The sequence below is a fragment of the Macaca fascicularis genome, chromosome X (genome assembly GCF_037993035.2).
Source record: "Macaca fascicularis isolate 582-1 chromosome X, T2T-MFA8v1.1".
Classification (NCBI taxonomy): Eukaryota; Metazoa; Chordata; class Mammalia; order Primates; family Cercopithecidae; genus Macaca; species Macaca fascicularis.
Window position 1 is genome coordinate 44,209,451 of NC_088395.1, and position 22,226 is coordinate 44,231,676.

Sequence of the window (22,226 nt, forward strand, 5' to 3'; positions counted from 1 at the left end):
AAAAAATAAACATATTTACTCTAGAGAGGTTTAAGAATTATTTTGATGAGGTGGGTTGCTACAAAACTTAACTATATAAGTAATAAATGTGTCAAAAAGGTTTCAAAAATATTTAATAGAATCACAACTTATTGCTGTGATATAATTTGATTTTGTATTGTCATGTATAACCTTCAGAAGTTATTTTCTGTTCATATACTAATGAATCAAATTACGTTGGATGAAAAATTATCAGAAGATTTTTTGGTATTAATAAAATATACATATAATAAAAATATTCAACATGTTTTAAGATGGCATTTTAAATAGTAACAGTACGGCAGAAATATAACATGATGTTCTGAAAAACTAACATGACAAAATAGGATTAATTGTGATTTGTGGATTTCCATTTAATATAAACCTTGTTTCTTTTTTGTTTTTAATGAAATTATATCTACTAAAGTAAATGTGGCAAAATGAGAGAAGTAAATCAAAGAGAATTGACCAAAACTGGCATGGTTATTCCTCCTCTAAGCCAAACACATCCTTCAAAAGGGTCAAGTAGTCAATGTATTTCGCAGGAATAGGTGATGGCATGCCAAGCCAGATATCTTCACATCTCTAGAAAAAAAAAACAAAAATGGATATGATTAGAACCACATTTCAAAGTACAGTTTTGAAAATTCAACACCGAAGTTTATTTTCAAAGGGAAAATTTCTACCATCTACTTCAGGTTCATAAAGACTTTGTGGTAGACTGGATACTTGTTCTTGATTCTTCATTCCCTCCCTGTATAAGAATTACGTGCCCACACTCTTTGTCATATGACTCTGCAGAACCTCCCGTGGAGTAAGAAGAGTATATTTTCCTGTTCCTTTGATATGTGGTTGGCCACATGACTGGCTTTGACCTATGTACTGTTAGCAGACATATCATGAACAGAGGCTCTAGTGTGCTGGCATCATTTGGCTTGGCCTTCTGTGCCTCTGCCATCACCATGAAAAGAACATGGCCCAGGATGCTGTTGTTTTTAGAATGACCAAGGGGGATCAGACCAGGCTGGACTTGCAGACTAAGAGCCAAGCTTAGCTGAATCCAGCCATGCTTCACTGACCTACATGCCCATAGAAAAGAAAAAGAAATGTGCCTTCTTGTGAACCACTGAAATTTCAGGAGTTGTCATGCAGCATTAATACAGTGATAGATCCTCCTATACTTTCTTAAGAACCCAATTTTTATTTTTATTTTATTTGTTTTAAGGCAGGGTCTCACTTTGTTGCCCAGGCTGGAGTACAGTGGCGCAATCTCTGCTCACTGCAACCTCTGACTCCCAGGTTCGAGTGATTCTCATGCCTCAGCCTCCCGAGTAGCTGGGATTACAGGCACATGCCACCACGCCCAGCTAATTTTTGTATTTTTAGGAGAGACGGGTTTCGCCATATAGGCCGGACTGGTCTGGTCTCAAACTCCTGGCTTCAAGTTATCCATCCACCTCAGCCTCCCAAAGTGCTGGAATTACAGGCGTGAACTGCCGCCTAAAGAACCCAATTTTTAAAATACAAACTGGTAGCTATACTGGCTGCTTGGTTACTGTTTCTTCCGTAAACAATGAAAAGAACACTGGATCACTCACAGTGTGATCTTGCAGATAAGCCACTTTGTGTGTGTGTGTGTGTGTGTGTATACATATACACACACAGATGCACATTGTATATAATATGTAAATATGTGTGTATATACACACACACACACAAACTTTTTGAATATGCTGCAATGGTTAATTAATATCAACAGGAGGCAAAGTCCATATATATGCCTGCTTATATTTCTACTGTCAAGGTTAAAATATGACTGTCAAGGTTAATTGTTGTATATAAGAGGTTCTATATCTTTACTAGTGTTACATTAGTATCGAGAATCGCAAGGTGTCACAGAAACATAGGTAAAGGCTCAATAATTTGATGTAATGGAATTTTGGAAGCAAGCTGAGTAAGTGGTGTTTCAGTTGCACCTTATGGGATGAAAAACAGTTCAGCAGAGGGTTTAGGGTCGTGAAGGGTGTTCCAGGCATAGGGACCAGTGTAAGCAAAGGCCTGGAGACCTAAAATCTATTTTCAAGAAAGGGTGAGTAGCCCAGTGTGGTATGCGGCACATGGTGCAAAGTGGCAAGAGAGATGGTTAGAAGGAGAAGCTGGGGCCAAACTTCTGGCCTTCTGTGCTAGTTTCTACTTGAGGCTGTGGTTACGGGAAGTCACTGTAGGTCTTGGCCAGTGAAATGACAGAAATCTGATTAGAAACTGATTAGCTAACTTGCTGGATGTACAGAGAATGAAATGAAGTAAGAAAAGCAATCTGGAGGTGAGTGCAATAATACCGCTGAAAGATGACTGTGCCATAACCAGGGCAGCTGAAGTGGGCATGGAGGACAGGAGCTACCTCTGAGAGATGCTGCTGCAGGAGAACATAAAATAGCTAGAAGGGGATCAATTGAAATGGTGAAAAAAGAAAGGTGTAGTGCTATGGGTTGAGTTGTGTCCCCGCCCCCCCGCAAAAGAGGTATGTGAAGTCCTAATCCCTAGTACCTCAGAATGTGACCTTGTTTGGAAATAGGGTTTTTGTGGATGTGATTAGGTAAATTAAGATGAGGAAAATGAGATCATACTGGAGTAGGGTGGGCCCCTAATTCAATATGACTGGCCTCCCTATAAGAAGACAGCCAGGTAAAGACAGAGACACACAGGGGGAACACCAGGTGACCACAGAGGCAGAGATTAGAGTTTTGCAGCTGCAAACCAAGGAACACCAAAGACTGCCAGCAAACCATCAGAGTCTAGGAAGAGGCAGGGAAGGATTCCCACACAGGTTTCAGAGAAAGTGTGGCCCTGCTGACACCTAGATTTTGGACTGCTAGCCTCCAGAACTGTGGAAGAATAAATTTCTATTGTTTTAAGCAACTCAGTCTGTGGTACTTCGTGAGGGCATCACTAGGAAACTAATACAGGTAAGGATAGTTCTAAGAACTCTAAATTTAATAATAGTTGACAGTATCTGTTATTAGTTTCCTGGGGCTGTCATTACAAAGTACCACAAAGGAAGTGGCTTAAAGCAACAGAAACTTATTCTTTCACAGTTCAGAAGGCCAGAAGTCCAAAACCAAGGTGTTGGCAGCATTGGATCTTTCTGGAGGCTTTCAGGGAGAATTTATTCCATGCCTCCCTCCTGGCTTCTGGTGGTGGCTGGCAGTCATGCCTTGGCTTGTAGGCATATCACTCCAGCGTCTGCCTCCAACTTCACATGGTGTTCTCTGTGTATACCAATATGTCTTCATGCGGCTTTCTTATCAAGTCACCAGTCACTGCATTTAGGGTCCACTCTAATCCAGCATAACTTCATTTTAATTAATTTTATCTGCAAAGACTATATCCAAATAAGGTCACATTCTGAGGCTTGGGGTAGACATGACTTTTGGAGGGGACAATATTCAACCCAGTGTAATATCATAAGGAAAGCAGGAAGAGTTTTAAAACATTTTTTAGTAGGAAAACAAGGCTCAGAGGGAAATTCTAAGTTCAGTTGTGGGCACTTTTTCTTTCTTTCTTTTTTATTTATTTATTTATTTTTTATTATTATTATATTTTAAGTTCTAGGGTACATGTGCATAACGTGCAGGTTTGTTACATATGTATACTTGTGTCATGTTGCTGTGCTGCACCCATCAACTCGTCAGCACCCATCAACTCGTCATTTACATCAGGTATAACTCCCAATGCAATCCCTCCCCCCTCCCCCCTCCCCATGATAGGCCCCGGTGTGTGATGTTCCCCTTCCCGAGTCCAAGTGATCTCATTGTTCAGTTCCCACCTATGAGTGAGAACATGCGGTGTTTGGTTTTCTGTTCTTGTGATAGTTTGCTAAGAATGTGGGTACTTTTTCTTTCAGGTGTCCATGGGACATCAAGGTGAAGATTCTGGTAAACATCTGTAAATATGGTTATATATAGCACAGAGCTAGAATCCAGAACTGTGCAAAGATATAGAAGTCACTGGAATATGAGTGACATGTAAAACTATGACAATTGACAACCCTGTCATAGAATCAGACAATAACTAAGTACCAGCATTTCTGATTCAGGTGTAAAACCTTAATTTAAGAGATGATTTATGATGATGATAAACTAGTTGCAGATTTGTGCAGGGTTATAGATAGGAATCTTGTAATTACCTAGTAGTAATAGGAATAACAATACATTTATTGGATATTTACTACATGGCTGATACTCTTTTAAGTGTTTTACATGTATTAAGTTATTTAATCATCACAGAAACCCCTTAAGAGATAAGTATTATGAGGATAATCTATTTACAGGAAAAGAAACTGAGACACAGAAGGATTAAATAGATTGTCTCAAGTCAAACCTCCAGTCAGTGGAGAAGCCTGGATTATAATAACCTGGGCAGTGGAGCTACAGAACTATGCTCATCTGCGGGGCAACCCTCCAGAGCTGAGAAGGATCTATTCAGAAGCAGCTGGCTTTCATCCTACACAGCTACATTTGGTCCTCACACTTCCAACAAGAAAAGTTAAGTACAAAACAAGGCAGTTCTTGAAGTGACACTACTCTTCTCTCTCAAGGATGCTGCCTCTCAGAAGTTGAGCCCAAACCACCAACTGGCAGTATGAAGAGTGAAATGACCATTCAGATGGTTGATGGCTAAACCCACTCCTAAGGGGTGTTTTGTGCAACTCATACCACATAGAACTTGGTAAAACGTCCTTCCTTACACCAAAAAGTAGTAAACCATTACACACACACACACACTAAACAATATATTTTAATCAATGAAGGCTAAGATCAATAGTCATTCAACTCCAGTATTTAACATGCCCTCAAAAATTTCATTACAAAACTTATAGCAATATTTGCTCTTAAGTGATGTTTGTAAATTTTATCTCAGTATAGAGAAATAGTACAAATATATGCCTTCAGAAATCACCATCCTCTAATAGGTCTTTTAAATAAAAGTTTTCAACACAGAAATAATGCATTATGTAACTCATATAAATATGATGAAATTATTCAGGGACTGGATCCTCTTATGAAACAGGTCAGGACTAGAAGATTCTGCCTCATAGCTTATGAGTTAGCAAAAGTGGTTTTGTTTTTGTATTTTTGGAGCAAGGAATTGTGATTTCAATGCTGACAATAAAGAGAAAATAATAGAACTCACAATGCAATCATGAGAACTCAAGAATTTGGAGATGAGATCAAATTTGTTAGCAACTTGGGCACAATGAAACTCAAGTAAATATCCATGAGATTTGGTATTAAGGATAATTTAAGATGAAAAGATAACAGTAGTCCATTTCTTTAAATCCTGACCACTTTAAACCCCATGACTCGCACAAAGCTCTCCTGACTACTCCGGCCCCATTGTGCTCTTTCTTTCGAATCAATGCCACTTCCCTTGATTATTTTTCCTTTTGTCACTCTTCCTTAGGTTCCAGGTGGGAGTGACTTTCTGTCCAAATACTTCATAAATGCCACAAGCACATTAGCAGTGCTGTGGGTCCATCTATTGCCAACTCCCATTTCAGGGAGATTTTCACACCTATTGGCTTAAAATGGACTAATGGAATCAAATTTGGGACCAAAGGAAGGTTAGGAAACAGGAGAGGTTTCCAAGGCTCAGGGGATGGGGTGAGGGGCATCAATAAAGTAGAGGGAAAGGCACTTTCTTCATAATTTTGTCTATAATTGGATCTACTTAAGGAATCTCATGGCTAGCCCCTTGGTAAAATGAAGACATTTTTGGCAACATAAGAAATCCACATACTACCACTGCCTAATTGTACTTTCTAATAAATCTGCAAATGTTCCAAATATTGTAGAATCTTTATGAAAATCTGGGCAGTGAGTTAAAATACTGTCTTCATTGACTTTTTATTAACCCTACACTATGCAATGCAAAGAAAACTCATACATATGGCTTTCCCAGCAGTGCATATCAGTTTTAAGTGGGAATAACTGTGTGGTACTTTTACAACAGGAGGAGTCATCCACAGAAGTTGATCCTGCCCATTCTGAGTGAGAACAAGCTTACTTGCATCTCTGTAAAGCAGATTCCCCTGGCAGTGCAGGTTTGGAATTTGGGATTTTAACTGTCTACGTGTAGCAGGCTCTGCCAGCACCCCTTCCTATCTCCTCATCCTTTCCACTCTGGAGCACATCAACCTGACTTCCAACGGCCAGCACCTGCGTTCCTTTGCCCTAGGGCTTCTCTTTGGCCTCTGAGGCTTGCTTTGGCTGCCCCTGTGGCAAGCCACAAGTGCCAGGGAATTATTTCCTTTGCTCCACTTCAAGAGCAGCCCTCAAACAATGACTGATGGGAGTTGATGGATGAATACCGCGGCTCCCTTGTACTTTGGGTGAGATGACTCTGAAGTATCAATGTTTCCCAGTTGCATTAAGCTCTAATCATTAGGTCAGGTGTGGGGGCTCACACCTGCAACTCCACCATTTGGGTGGCTGAGGTGGGAGATCACTTAAAGCCAGGACTTCTGAACAAGCCTGTTCAACACAGTGAGACCCTGTCTCTACAAAAGAAAAAAAAAAAAAAGCAGGGTGTGGTGGTGTGGGCCTGTAGTCCCAGCTGCTTGGGAGGCTGAGGTAGAAGGACTGCTTGAGCCCAGGAGTTTAAGGCTGCAGTGAGCCATGATCGCGCCACTACACTCCACCCTGGGTGACAGAGTGAGACCCTGTCCCAAAACAAAACAAAACCTTCAATCGTCTACATCATCTACATTTGTAACTGGTTTGTTAATATGCCTTTAGTAGCTCCTTCCCTTCCCTTTCTCACTCTCCCACTCCCTTACTAGTGTTTTCACTTCTCCCCCCAAAATGATTTACACTTAAATCTTTGTCTCCAAGTCTGCTTCTAGAGGAAGTCAGATGTAGATTCTATGCAATTTTGCATTTATCAAAATTAAGAATATGTCTAAGAAAGCCACAGCACAGCTTGAAACAAAGCAACTTCCTGGCAAACTGGATGAATCCAGAGTCTCCAAGTGACTTCCAGATAACTCAAAAGACAGCACTCAAATCTCAGAACAAAATCTGATGTAATCTGGAGCATAAACAATACATGCCACGTAGTGTTTTCTGGAAGAAGGAAGAACTATGAAATGCAGAGTGAAATTCAATGATACAAAAATCAGGATTCTAAAATGTCTGGGAATCATTGTCTCCAAGAAGGCCCTATGACATCTTCCAAGCTGGCTGTCACTCGAGGCACTTAAGATGTCAAACCAGTTGGCAATAAATTACTCGTTCATCAGTGGTGAAAAAATGTAGCTGCCGATCTGTAAAATCGCACACCCTTGAAATGGGAAGCAAAGATGGCACTGGATGAAAACCCAGTAAACAGCAGCTGCCCAGTGAGAATAGCAAAGCTGTGTGTGAGCTAATGGGCCCTAGATTTATTTGCTTTGACATTTTTAAAAGGAAATTTAATTGGATTATGTCTCCTTCTTGTTTAAAATTTTCTACTGTAATACTGGCCACCAGATGCATGAGGGGAAAGATCGGGAGCCAATTAAATTCCATGCTTCACTGAAACAAGGTTATTTTTATTCCTCCCAAATGCAAGGCAGATAGAGTCATGTTAGTGATTTCACCATGTTACTCCCCTCTACTCACTAGGAAAAGGATGTTTCTATGAGAAAGATCTATAAATGTATGGAAAAGGCCAGTGGTGTATACAGTATTAAAATTGTGATTTTCTTAGATTTTCTCCCTTCAAATAAAGTTAACATGGCTTTAGAAATAATCTAATTAGTTTGACAAAATCATAAAAGCAATTAAATTTTAAGCAAATCAAATTGAAATAAATTTGGGGAAAGGATTTTGTGAATATTTCTTGAGATAATCAAGAGCATTCTGATAACATAAGGAAAAGCTCATATATAAAGCCAGAAGATTAGCTTATATTTCTATACATTTCTGTCTTTACAGCAATGCCAATATTTCATGATTGTTTCCCCTTTCTCTAGACAAAGCTTCAACAGAGTTGTCATCTGTATGTGAGTTGTAGCTAAAAGACAGGTGTAGTTTCTAAACAGAAAACCTCTCCTTGGAAGTGCAATGCAGGGCAAGTAAAGTTTTCAGGGAGATGTGGATTTTTGAGCTTCAATGACAGGCTTATGTGTACAATTCAAGTGGACATCACCTGATGCTGTAGATGAAAGTAGATTTCAGGAGTATCCTTTCCTACTAGGTTATTGCTCTGTGTTAGGTCAACAGTATGTGTTTGCCAGTTATTTTTTAAGTCTAAGAGGAATGGTTAACAACCTTTTATTTTGACTGTTATATTCAACCACAAATATTAGAAATAACTTTACTTATTTAAAAAATTGGCACCAGTCCCTGACTATATAATCCTCACCTTTAGGGATATCTCTGAACCTCAGCTTCCTATCTAGAAATTGGGGATAATACTTATTCTTGCAAGATTGTTGGGACAACAAAATGTCACAGGTTATTCCATGCTCTAAATACCAAAAGGAGAATCTCAACAAGGTGGGTGTCCAAAGACGTTTCCCAAGGTGTACCCAACTGCCCCCTACTTCCTGATGCCAAGGCCCTATATCATCCTATTGTGAAAGAGAGCGCTTTCGAGCTGACTGCTAATGTTTTTTTTCACAGTGACGATGTTCATAAAATGAAGCCATATCCAATTTTTCTCAGAAATGTCAAAAGATAAGACGCCAGTCACACAGTGTAAGTTATAAAGTTTATATGAGAACCGATTTAGTGTTATTTTTTAAAACGTGACTTCTGAGATTAACCAGACAGGCTCTAAACAGTGGGACCTATTCTGCCAGTTTTACAGCTACCATCTGTGAGCAAACACAATAGAATGGAAATGGGGTCTCCAGGCCATGACAGCGCCAGGGCAACATGCTGAGACCATAGATAGTCACATAATGGAGTGAGAGTTAAATTACAGCCCCATGGCTCACCATGGGCTGCTGAGGGGCCAGGCAGAGGGATAAGCAAGGGAGTCCAATGAGAATCCAGGCTACAAGCCATTGGCTACAGGCCATAGCCAACAGTCATGATGGATGACAGCTTACATCCAACCATGTAGGAAAAACCTGTCACCAAAGGGCAGTAGGACTAATCAAAGCTAGACTAGCTATACTATAGTACTCTTTAAATTCTCCTTGTTTGTGGTTGACCCCAATTCTTACTAGCTGAGGCCACCTGACAAGCACATGTAGGGGAGCCACCTCTGAGTCCAGGAAACTGGTCCTCAAATCCAGCAGACCAAGCCCCAGAAGTAGTTAGTGTAGACCTAGCTTTTATCCTGGCTGTGGGGCTTGTTCTGAGCTCAAGGCTTTATTCTGATAACAAACAGATTGTGCTGGGTCAGTCTCCATTTGCCCCTCAAGATCCATTCTTTGCCCTTTTCACTCTGCTTTCTGCCCTGGGAGACCGACTCTGTGGATTGCATCACTCCTCAAGCTTCCTTGCTCTCTGGCTTCTGGGTGGGTTCAGCCAATGTGAAGCAGCATCAGGAGATCAGAAAACAGGATAAGCAAGAGGTCAGAGTATGGATTTTACTTCCCTTCACCCTGTTCCCTCCATGCCAGGCCATGGTTTGGGAGTGGCTATAGTGGCTACACTACTCTACCTGCTGCTATCGTCCAGCTCCTCTGCTGGGCTCCAATAACACCAGTCCCCCAGTCCCTCCCTGCTTCTCCCGTTCTTGCCAGTCCCTGAGTGCTCCACCCTCCCCCGCGTCCCCGCCCGCTTGGTTCCCTTAACCCTACCCACCCCATCAACAGTCCCTTTATCAAATCCATCTCCAGGATCCCTTTGAGTATGCTGCGTCTTTCCTGCTGTAACCTCACGGGTTTAGGGACTTAGCCAGCTCTGTCCCCTTGGCAGGGTGAAAGCTTGGTCTGAGCCTGCTGAGTGGCTTCCTCTGATTGCTGAATGGTGCTAACTTCAAGATTCCCCATCACTATGCTCACTGTTTTGGAGGGATGCCCTGCTAGAACTCCCTTCCAGTCTCAAGTCTTGTGGACCAGACCACACCCCTACTCAGCCTGTGGTTGGCTGAATCCTGTGGTCTTGTTCCTGGTTTCTGGCCTCTCCCTTCTCACCCCATGATGGTTAGTCACACTAGACTGGGAAGGTGTCCCAAATTTCCACCCATAACATCCATCCTATCCATTCATGCTGATGCAGACAGAATTAGAGTTGAATCTAGTACTGAGGCCTACTCAGCTTTCATCAGCCAATAAGTTTCTTTTCATTTCTCAGTAAGATTCCCAGTCCAGAAATGAGATCCTGCTGATGACAATATTCAGCCCAGGAGTAAAAATATCCAGGTTCCAGGTGGTGGCTGTACTGGTAACTTCTACAGAGCTCTCTATAACACCTCTGAAACTTTAACCTGAGCCAGCCTGTCGGGCTCATATACTGGAGGAAGGGTGCAGTTTCCCAACTCTGGGGCCTCCATTTAAGCCTTGCTTCTGCATAGGAGCTCAGCCTGCCATTCCTTGTTCTCAAAAGACCTTTGGTCTCATCACTTCACACTCAGGGCTGGGGTGCCTTCACAACCTGATGGATCTTACCCTGAAGCCCTACATGTGACTGGCTATGGAAGACTCCTCAAATGTTGGCAATCCCCAAAGTCATAACTGGGAGGTTTTCTCTGCCCAGTTGCGCCCCCAGGACCTACACATCTGGTCTGACTCCACCACGGTCTCTTATAGCATAACCACTCTCCTCTCAGTTCCCTACTATGAATAGAAGATTAGGAAATAACCAGTGAACCAGCTGGGGAGGAGGCTGTCACACTGCCAGGCTCTCAGTTGATACCAAGTAAAGTCAACAGGGGCTTCAAGAGTAGTTGGTTGCCAAGCTGTGATATACTATCCAGAATCCCCTTGAGGAGGGATTTGGTGGCCCAGCTGCTGGGAGTCCCCTTCATGGATTTCCTGAGCTACAAACATGTCTTGGCTGCAAAGAGCCACGCTGCACAAAGTCATATCTCTTCTTGAACCAACCCACCGGGACAAAGGCCAGGCCATTCTGGCCCAACTCAGGACAACGCTGAAAAGACATGCTAACTCCAGAGCTCCCTATGGGTTGGCCAAGGCTATCTTTGGGCTTGTATCACAGTTCAACTTCTCCCTCTGCCCACTCTTCTTCTTTTCCCCCACCTTTCATGGGAGATGATCCCAAGGACACTCCCAAATAAATATCCTACACATTAGACTCCATCTGCTTCCTGGAGAACCCCACCTGTGACAAACTCTGACCCAGCAGTTATTCAACATTATTAATAACATGTGAGCACATTTACATGGGTCAGTAGATATTATACTTTTTGCTCCTGTATTCTACTGAATAAACTATTCAACATTGTGCTCAAGCCCTTCATGCTAAATATTTTCACATGAGATTATAGGCTCACTGGTAATATTCCCAAGCTATTTTATGTCTTTATGAAATAATAACAAGCTTATCAGTACCAGAGTGCTTCAAACTCTTTGGAATCTAGTGAAGTTCTCATTGTTGGTGAAATTGATCAGGTACCATTTTATATCTATTTTCTTTTCTTTTTTTAAGTGGCTGAAAAAGAATAGTCCTTTCCGAATGCCTCCTGCAGACTGAAATACTTCTAGGCTTTATCAGCAGAATTGATGAGGCCCTATGAGTAAAGTTCTCACCATAAATGAATTGCAATTAGAAGAACCTAGTGCTGAAGCCCAAGCTGTTTCTGATGTGACATTCCTGGCCTAGAACCATTCTCTTGCCATTAAGAATAGAATCTCCCATCTTAACCTTGGCAGGGACTGCCCAGCCCCCTGACTTGAGGAAAGTAAGACATCTCCATTTTACAAAAAATAATAGCATCCAACACTTAAGCCCTTACTATGGCAGAGGTATTGTGATAAGTGACTTGTGTATATTGACTTCCTTAATCCTCACAACCCTAATGGAAGTACTATTCTTATCACCATTTTTGAGATGGGAAAACCTGAAAGGTTGAGTAATTTGTAAAAAGTCACCCAGTTAGTTGATCATAGAGCTAAGGATTTGAACCAGGGTCCCTGTGATTGGAGACCTTCTGTTCTACATTGCCTCTCAAAAGCATCTGAGGTCCAGGGCTCGATACCTATCCCGGTTGACAGAGTTGAAAAGTGATGAAACTGGGGAGAGGTGATTAAAGGCAGAGTGGATCTTTGGCCATCCCATGCGGTGACTTCTCTTCTAGTGTGTATGGTGATCTTTTTGTGGGTCATGAAATCAATTTAATGGGTCATGAACAACATTCAAAAGAGAGGAGAAAAAGAGGTAGTGGGTAATGACAAAAAGGAAAAGAAAAGAAAGGAAGAGAGAAATGAAAAAAGAAAAGACTGTATCATACTACACCACATGTAGTCAGAACAGTATTAATCCATGAAATCTTAGATTCCGTTATATATGTGCATGCTGTGTTGTTATGAAAAAAGTATCTTTCTTACTGTAGGTTGTAGTACAAAAAGATGATTGGATCTCATTCAAACTCAATAGTCATCAGGAAAATAAAATTTAAAGTAGTAAGTAGTAAGTAGTAAGGTATGTTTTCAGAGGCAAAATAAAAAACAACCTGGATGCCTGTCAATAAAGAGCAGATTAATAGAGCCAGGCGCGGTGGCTCATGCCTGTAATCCCAGCACTTTGGGAGGCCGAGGCGGGCGAATCACAAGGTCAGGAGTTCAAGACCAGCCTGGCCAACATGGTAAAAACCTGTCTCTACTAAAAATACAAAAAAATTAGCCAGGCATGGTGGCGTATGCTTACAGTCCCAGCAACTCAGGAAGCTGAGGCAGGAGAATCACTTGAACCTGGGAGGTGGAGGTTGCAGCAAGCCAAGATCACGCCAGCTTGGGCAACAGAGTGAGACTTCGTCTCAAAAAAAAAAAAAGAAAAAAAAAGAGATTAATAAATTATTATATATTCACACTACAGCTATTAAGAATGGTTTAGGCCTATACATATTAAACTAGGGAAATTTTCCATGATTAAGAAAGAAAAGCATACTCCAGATAAATGCATGTGGTATAAACATATTTTCACACAATACATGATGAAATAAAACCCCCAACACAGAGGTAAACATTTGGGTGGTGGACTGAGTGGAATGGAAGAGGAAAGAGAGAAGTAGAAAGTAAGGAAAAGAATGACAAAGGATTATAGCAAAAATAGGTATGTCCTATATATTATTCAGGGTCTCATGGGAAATGGAGGACATATGCAAACTGTGGAAATTGAGAAGAGTTTAATAAAGTGACTAGTTACAAAGTTGTGGGAAGTGTTTAGGAAAACCAACAGGGGATAATCCCCTGGGTTTATAACAGCAGGGAGCCATTACTACCGCCTGAGGCTGAAGGGGCACATGAAGGTGGTCACCAGAGCCTAGAGTGGCCAGCCATATGCAAAGAGCCTCTAGACAAGTGCTGTGGACTTTGAAGGAGGAGGCCGTCAATCTGGTGTGACTGGCAGGGAGGAAGAAGATTGCTCTCTCCTTTCACCCTCTACTCTCCTGCTGGTGCATCCCACTGGTCAACCCAACTGGAGGCCAGAGGGCTAGGGGACCCACTCATGTGGCCTACAAAGGTCAGCTGCCAAGGACTGGCCTGGGCAGGGTCAGAGCACGGTAAAGGGCTCTGGAGAGCAGTCCTAAAGGGACATAGGGATGCAGTCAATACAGACTACTAGAACATTCAATGAAAAGGTAGAAGAATATAAATCCCATCTACCATGTTTCTATTTGTATGTAAAAATTAAATATTCACATGGATAAGAATGAAAGGGTTATCAGGGCAAATGACAGTACTGATTTGTTTTTGTGATAGTATTTCAGATTTGGGTTAATCCAATCCAGTATCTTCAAAAATAATTATATTTGAAGGACAGTTTTCTTTTTTATTCTTTGCAGCAAGAGACCTGAGTTAAAATTCTGACTCTGCCTTACATTGCTGTTTATCTAACTTCCTCATCTCTAAACTGGGAATAATAAAAGTACCTAAGATTGCTAAGAGGATTAAATAAGCTAAGTGATTTTGAGATCTTAGAACAGTAGTTGGCACACAGTAAATGCTTTAAGTGTTTGCCGTTATTTATGGGGACAACAGGACAAGAGCCTCCATGGCCAGGCGTAGTGGCTCACATCTGTAATCCCAGCACTTTGGGAGGCCAAGGCGGGTGGACCACTTGAGGTCGGGAGTTCGAGACCAGCCTGGCCAACATGGTGAAACCCTGTCTCTACCAAAAATACAAAAATTAGCTGGGTGTGGTGGCACATGCCTGTAATCCCAGCTGTTCGGGAGGCTGAGGCAGGAGAATCGTTTGAACCCGGGAGGTGAAGATTGTGGTGAGCTGAGATCGCACCACTGCACTCCAGCCTGGGTGACAGAGTGAGACTCCATCTCCAGTCCACCCACCATCCAGCCAAAGCAAGTTCTGTGTAAAGGGCACTCTTGATCATGTTGCTGTCTTCCTTGAAGTTAGTCAGTGGTCTCCAGACCTCACAGGACAATATTCAAATGTTACCCGTGCAGGTATCTCAGCTTCATCCTTTTCACCTCTTTCCCATGTGCCTTTGCTCTGGCCACACCAGTTCCTCCTGGTTCTGTACAAGTACCATGCTGTCCCATGTCCAGAGAATTCTGTTGGAAATGCTTTTTCCAGACCATGTCACTTTCCTACCTTGCTAACTCTTACTACTCATCATTGAAATTTCAAATGTCACCTCCCCTGAAAATACTTCCTGTTCCCCCCAGTCTGTTTAGAAGCAGCTACCTCCTCATCCCATAGAATCCCATGCAGGCTGTATCACGCCGCACTCCAAATCATGAGGGTACCAATTCCCGCATCAGTAGTGGGCCCCTCAAAGGTAGCAATGACAATTTTTGTCTCTGGACCCTAGCCTAGAGCAGAGAACCTGATGAGAGTCGATACTTAATCCTGATTTGTCTGGGGATTACATTCATAAATGAACAAGATAAGTAACTTAACTGACCCAAAGTCATTCAGCTATGTAGGTGGCAGGGCCAAAATTCAAACCCAGCTCTGTCTGACTCCAAAGGCTACTACTTTCCCCCAACCATCTGGAAGTTCTATGGCTGCCCTTGGAGTAGCTGCATGCCTGAGGGAATTCCCAGGGGCACTAGACCAGCTCCAGCCAGAATGAGCTGGTCAGCAGAGACCGGGAGAAATAAATGCCTCCTTTCTGGGAGTATCAACCACATGACATTTGCTTTATCAAGGGACTTTCCCAAGAAAATCAATTTCTGGAGCATGTTAAAATACAAACAAACCACCACCCACCCACCCACTTCTTAAAGACAATTGGTCTAAAGAGATCTTAGAGAATTCAGACAATTCCACAATGTTGAGAGCACCATCTGATCACGTGAACTTTGTTTTCCCTAACCAAGCATTTTTCTATGGAATTTTGATTTTAAATTTGGCTCCACCGTGAAATGTGCATCCCCATATTCTATTGTTTCACCCATGGCAAACCTGGGTGCACAGTCACGGATACCCTAGGGATTCTTGCCATAGGCACCATTTGAGATTTGCTCTTGTGGCTTATGATGATGTTACCAGAATCCCTTGATAACAGTGTTTATATCTATTTATAACTGTAACCTATTCTCCTATTTTCCATATAATTGGATGCGACCGAGGTTAAAAAAAAATTCAGCTGCATAAGAAAAGTCATGCTTTTACAGGGCAGATGTTTGCTCAGCATGGAAAGTAAATTAGCCTTTAACACAAATACCCAGAAACACATAAGCACTCTTTCCAAAAGCACTGGTGTTAATATTTTATGATGAAAAATAATTTAAAGATAAAGGATATTAAACATGCAAGGGAAGTAACCATAGATGGTTTTTAAAATAAGTGTTCATTTTACCTCTTTAAGGTATGATGCTGGTTGCAATTCAGGCACTGGATTCTTTCTCCAGTTCAGGGCAGAGAAAAATGACTTATAATCTATTTGTTTTTCACTGTCTTCAAACCTGAAAATATAATTGTAATATATAATTTGACTCAATCTGTCGAATTCAAGACCAAAATGTCGGTTTCAATTTTTATCATGAAAACATAAAACCGTATATGCTTCAATATCTGAGATTTTTCTTATTTCTTACAATTTCTTATTGCTTCTGACCCTCCAGAATGTAAATTCTTTGAGCAGGGATCTTGCCTATCTAATTCATCAAAATATCCCCAACAACAAGATCAGTGCTGGCACTTAGTAGGTGTTCAATAAATACTTGTTGCAGTTGCCACAGAATCTGCTCATTCAGTGACTAAGACTATAGTGATATTTTGTTAAAAATATTTAAAAGTCCTTTTAGTTTAATGGTTGATATTATATGTCAGCAAAATAGAATGTCCTTATATTTCTTAAATTGTATACCTTTTAAATCTTTAAGGTAAGCTAGATTCATTTGTCTACCGGTATATTTTTTGAAAAAATAAAAGGCATCTTTGTCATGTATTATGTAGCCATTAAAAGGGGTTATTTAGATCCAAATTTGCTATCATATAAATTTGTTCTTGATACACTGTTGAGCAGAAAGGAGGCTGTAAAACAGTATGTAGAGTTATGATCCCACTTTAGGTTTATACTTCTATTAAAAAACAGAAAAAGTATGGTAGCAATAGACTTACGTATTAAGAACAGATATCTCTGGGAAGAGAGATTCTGATTTTTGCTTTTTCTTTAGACTTTTGTGTATCATCTGACTTGTTTTAAGTTTATAATCAGAAAAACTTCAGCCCATTTTCATTTTGAAAAAAAATTAACAAATGATTATTCTGTACCATAAAAATACAGGTCAAAAATTACGAATCTCTTTGACTACTATTTCCTAATTATGGACATTGGCTAAAATTCTTCCTTAACCATAATAGAGTTTTGGCCATGAAGATACAGTAATTTCAACACAATTGCTACAATGACCAAAACACAAAATACTTCTTAGTGTAATGCTTCAATGCCACCCATCCTAAATTTGATCATGTTCTGCCAGTTTTTAAGGCTGATTATCATGTAACACCAGTTTTTGAAGGAAAATACAAAGTACAAAGTGGTCACTAGACATTGTTCCAGGCACCCTATTCCAGGCTCCTGCCCTTAAAATATACTCCTAATCAGTCCAAAGATTTTTCTCTTTTCTTCTCAAAGTACTAAAAAATTAATAGCTTATATTTATAAACTAATAAAAATTAGTAGCAATAAATTAAATGTTACAAGCTGAAGTCACATAGCCTCATCAATCTAAACAAAATGGAATAAACAAAGTGACCAGAAGAGGGGAAAGGGGAATTCTGTAATTCTTTTGTGTACATTTTCTTTGGCCAAGGATTCTAAGCTGCAATTCCAATATGCTGCCCCCTACCCACTGTTTACCCTTTAAATTGTGGCTCACTAGTCAGTCCAACTCCTTTAAAGGACATACTCTGTTTATGGAAATATTTATAGCCAAAATGTAGGACCATTATTTCTTTTATTTGTGTATGTTTTGGGGGAAGAATGAAAACTCAGTTAAAGATGTCTCATAACAAACTTTTTTTTTTTTTTTTTTTTTTAGCACAGAGCCTTGAAAGAAAGTATTTCCTAATATTCCGAGTAGGAGCTAAGGTCAAAGAATGAGATCATGTAGGACCTTTGGCTTTTATGCTGAGGAAAACTAAGAGCCACTGGAGCATATTATACAGAAAGGTTATGAGACCTTCAATGTTCTGAATGTCTGTGCCCCCTCAAAATTCATATAATGAGACCGCATCAATGTGATGATATTAGGAGTTGGGGCTTTAGGAAAGGTGATTAGATAGTGAGGGCTCTGCCCTCATGATGAGATTAGTGCCCTTATATTAATTAAAGAGACCCCAGAGAGCACTCTTGCCCCTTCTGCCATATAATCCTTTAAGGATTCAGAGGGAAGGCATCGTCTATGAACCAGGAAGTGGGCCCTCATCAGCCCCAAATCTGTTGTCATCTTGGTCTTGGGCATCCCAGCCATGAGAGCTCTGAGCAATGAATTTCTGTTGTTTATAAGCCACCTAGTTTATGGTATTGTTGTAGCAATCCGAACAGACTAAGAAGGGACTTGTGATATTTTTAAAAGATCACTCTGACTGATATATTCAGAGTTGAACACAGAGGGCAAGGCAGAAGTGGCAAGGACAGTTAGAAGTCCCTTGCAGGGATCCAGATGAGAGAAAATGGCAGTTTAGATGAGGGCAGTGGCACATGGAAGGCAGTGAGGAGTGGGCAATTCTGAATATACTTTGAATGTGGGATTCCTAAAAGACTATATATATATATATATATAGAGAGAGAGAGAGAGAGAGAGAGAGAGAGAGAAAGAGAGAGTATTCAGGATGACTCCAACGCCTCTGCTTGAATAACTGGAGCAATGGAGCTGCCCTAACTGAGATGAGAAAGACTGCAGGGGCTGCAGGTTGGAAAGATCATGAGCTCAGTTTTGTTTATGCCGCATTTGGATGGAAAGTGAGAAAGTGGGGCTATGAGTCTGAAGTTCAAGGAAGTAGTCCATTTGAAGATATAAATGTGGGAGTCGTTAGCCATATAGAATGTATTTAAAGTCATAAAATTGGGAGACTTGAGGAGATCATCAATAACATAAGTTCTTCTGTCTGTTCTTAAAGTACAGAATTTGTCAGTAAATTCCCATTACATCAATTATAAGAGGCACTTACTCAATCTTAGGGGTTTCAGAAGTATAGTATCCCAGTAATCTGGGAACCAGTCAAAGACTACCAAATAAATCTGGGATCACATCAGACTTCACTCCTCATATACAATCCACTAAGCAGTCCTGTGGGTTCTACCACTGTAGCATATAACAAGTCTATCTATTTCTCTGCATCTCTTTTACCACTCCCTAATTCCAAGCCACTATTGTCTCTCATCTGGATTATAGCAATAACTTCCTGTCTTGGTCTTGCTACTTCTACTCTTACCTTGCTGCAGACCATCCTCCACCACAGTGCTCTTTCTAAAACACAGATCAGATTAATCACTTTCTTGCTTGCAGTGGCTTCCCAGTCCACTTAGAACACAAGCTAAACTCCTTATCAGGGTTTATAAGACCCAACTTAATCTGGCTGCTGATGGCCTCTCTGATTACATCTCCTCACTTGAAAACTCTCTCTGTTTACAATGTTTCAGGTAAACTAGCCTTCTTCTAGTTCCCTGATCATGCCAAGATTGCTGGGAGAAATGCAAGGCATTTGCACTTCTGGTCCCTTTGTCTGGAAAGTCCCATTTCAAATGCTGCTTCCTTAGAAAGTCCTCCTGAAGTTCCTCTTATCTGAGTCCCTATGCCTGAATTTGCATTTGCCCTAGATGATGGCACTGGAACTTACTGGAAAATTTCTGGAAGTCACCACAGGAAGTCCTATTATTAGACTTTGTTACCACTAACTCTGATACTTACCTGTTACCTCATAACACCCAGTCTTCCTTCCTGCCCAGTTCATATGTCAGACTCAAAACATTGAACCATTTATCCATTTAGGGGGACATTTGAGAATAATATTTAGGAATCAAATGATATTCAGGAAGGTCCACTGAATAAAAGTATACATAGCTCAGAAATAATGTCTAAATTTTTTTGAGAAAAAATGCTTGAACGAGTTCATCTTTCCAAAATCCCAGAGCCAGGCCTAAAGGAAGAGTTGTGGTAATGTGGTAAAATACTCCAAGCTTTTCTTTTCAGTTCTGTCTTAGAGGATCTCAGTGTGTGTGGGAATCCCCCCAAGAGGCACAAGGGAGAAAAGAACAAAGGATATTTCAATCAAAAGGAATAAAACTAGCTCATGTTTCTTAGAAGAATTCTTTGCTCTTGGGAAGTAGATAGAGTTGCAGTAAATCATGATGAATCAATCACAAATATTTCTCTCCCTTTTCCCCCAAATCCTACCAAAATGACCAAAAAATAATAAAAATAGGTTATAACCCACAATGACAAAGAGAATTGGAAAAAAGACAATGGTAGAGAAGAGACGTCAAACTCTTTTCAAGATGAAAAGTAAACAGAGGATTGGTAAATAACTTGGCAGAGCTGAGGAAGAGAAGCTGAACCCTAAATGTCCCTGTCAGTGGGGAGAGGGCACTCAGAGTCCAGTTGATTTGGCCCACAAAATTCCTGGGAGACTGAGTGACTGCTGACTCCAGGTGCCAATAAAGGGAGGGATACGGTGTGGCACCGAAAACACGGATTGTTTGAAAGCCTGAAGAAAGCGGTGATGGGTGCAGTGGCTCACGCCTGTAATCCCAGCACTTTGGGAGGCCAAGGTGGGCGGATCACGAGGTCAGGAGATCGAGACCATCCTGGCTAACACGGAGGAAACCCCATCTCTACTAAAAATACAAAAAATTAGCCGGGCGAGGTGGCGGGTGCCTGTAGTCCCAGCTACTCAGGAGGCTGAGGCAGGAGAAGGGCGTGAACCCGGGAGGCGGAGCTTGCAGTGAGCCGAGATCCGGCCACTGCACTCCAGCCTGGGCGACAGAGTGAGACTCTGTCTCAAAAGAAAAAAATAAAAAGCCTGAAGAAAGCAAGAGCAACTGAACCGCCAAGTATCTTCTTCCATACTATGCTCCTCCCTGTAGAGAGCAGAGGCTTGTTCGCCAGAGAAATTCAATGAAAGAAGCTCCAGTTTGGGGAGAGGAGGCAAAATGGATTGCAGAAGACGGGGGCGGTCAGGCGCCTTCCTTCCCCTTTTCTGTTCCTAGAATACCAGTGGCCATGCTTAAACTCTCCCTTTCCCCCATCACACCCTCGCTCCTGTCTTTGCAGGAGAAGGTAGGATTCTTCTTTCCATACTCTGAATGGTTAAAAAGAAATCTCCAGATTCCAGCTTCTAGGGATTCTCTAATAAAATGAAGCCTCAGGAGTTGACTGGGCAGTGAAATCCATTAATCAACAAACCCCTTCCCCCGACCAAAGCATCCAACATTAAAGACAGAGAAGCCAAAACAGCAACAGAAAAAAAAAAAAAAAAAAAAAAAAAGAGGGGGGAACCAACGGCAATTCAGGGAACAGAGGGAAAGATGTGAGATATGAGGATGTATTACATTCCTGAAAATAGAACAGAAGACTACAAGAAAGGAATATCTGGATGAAAAACGTGCTCTTGGAATTAAAAATATTAATATGATAGTAAAAGATGCAGTAGAAGGGCTGGAATATAAACTTAAGCAAATCCCTTAGTAAATGCATCCTAATGAAAAAGAAAATCTGGGAGAGAAAATATCCAAATTCGAGAGATCTAAAATCTTTCTATTTATTATTTATTTATTTATTTTTCATACAGAGTCTTGCTCTGTTGCTAAGGCTGGAGTGCAGTGGCACGATTATAGCTTACTGCAGCCTCGATCTCCCAGGCTTAAGTGATCCTCCAGCTTCAGTCTACTGGGTAACTGCAACTACAGGCACGCACCACCATGCCTGGCTAATTTTTTTATTTTTATTTTTGTAGAGACAGAGTCTCACTATGTTGCCAGGCTGGCCGAGAACTCCTGAGCTCAAGTCTCTTCCTGCCTCGGCCTCCCAAAGTGCTGGGATTACAGGTGTGAGCCACCACACTTGGCCTTAAAATCTTAGCAATAGGAGTTCTCATAATAGAGAAGAAATTATTAAATAATTAATAGAAAATTTCTCAGAACCAAAGGACAGCGACTCCAAACTAGAAGAGCCTATAGGGTGTTAAGCACAATGAATCCATATATAGTTACACACACACACACACTCTCTCTCTCTCTCTCATCATGAACTTCCAGAATACCAGGAATAAAGAGAAGATCCTAAGAGCATTCCAAAAGAATAAATAGCAATGGAAATCAATATTAAGCTAAATTTTCAGTCACTATAACAGGAAGTTAGCAGACAGTATCTGCAAATGATCAATTATGGTATCATGTGCAGTGCACTCAATATGTACATGCTATTTTAAATAGCAGAAGCAGCTAGAAGTGCTGAAAGTGGCTCCTTCTTGTGAATGGGTCTAGGGGGTGGAGAAGAATGTGGCCAGAGATTGCTGTTGTTGAAATAAGCTTTTTAGAATGATTTGATAATTTTTGACTATCAACATATGTCAGTTTGATACGAATAAAATTTTAAGGAGTGTAAAAGCAGATGA

The 22,226-nt window shown here is 41.0% G+C and overlaps 1 protein-coding gene across 1 annotated transcript in view; it reads right to left on the reverse strand.

Annotated features, from left to right (window-relative positions):
* Positions 1 to 367: 367 nt before the first annotated feature.
* EFHC2 (EF-hand domain containing 2) overlaps positions 368 to 22,226 on the reverse strand; it is a 195,737-nt gene continuing 173,878 nt past the window's right edge. Inside the window, exons 14-15 of the mRNA XM_045383159.3 lie at positions 15,964 to 16,069; positions 368 to 603 (exon numbers count right to left, since the gene is read on the reverse strand). Coding sequence (XP_045239094.1) covers positions 502 to 603; positions 15,964 to 16,069 — 208 coding nt within the window. The 3' untranslated portion in view covers positions 368 to 501. The remainder of the gene's footprint in view (positions 604 to 15,963; positions 16,070 to 22,226) is intronic.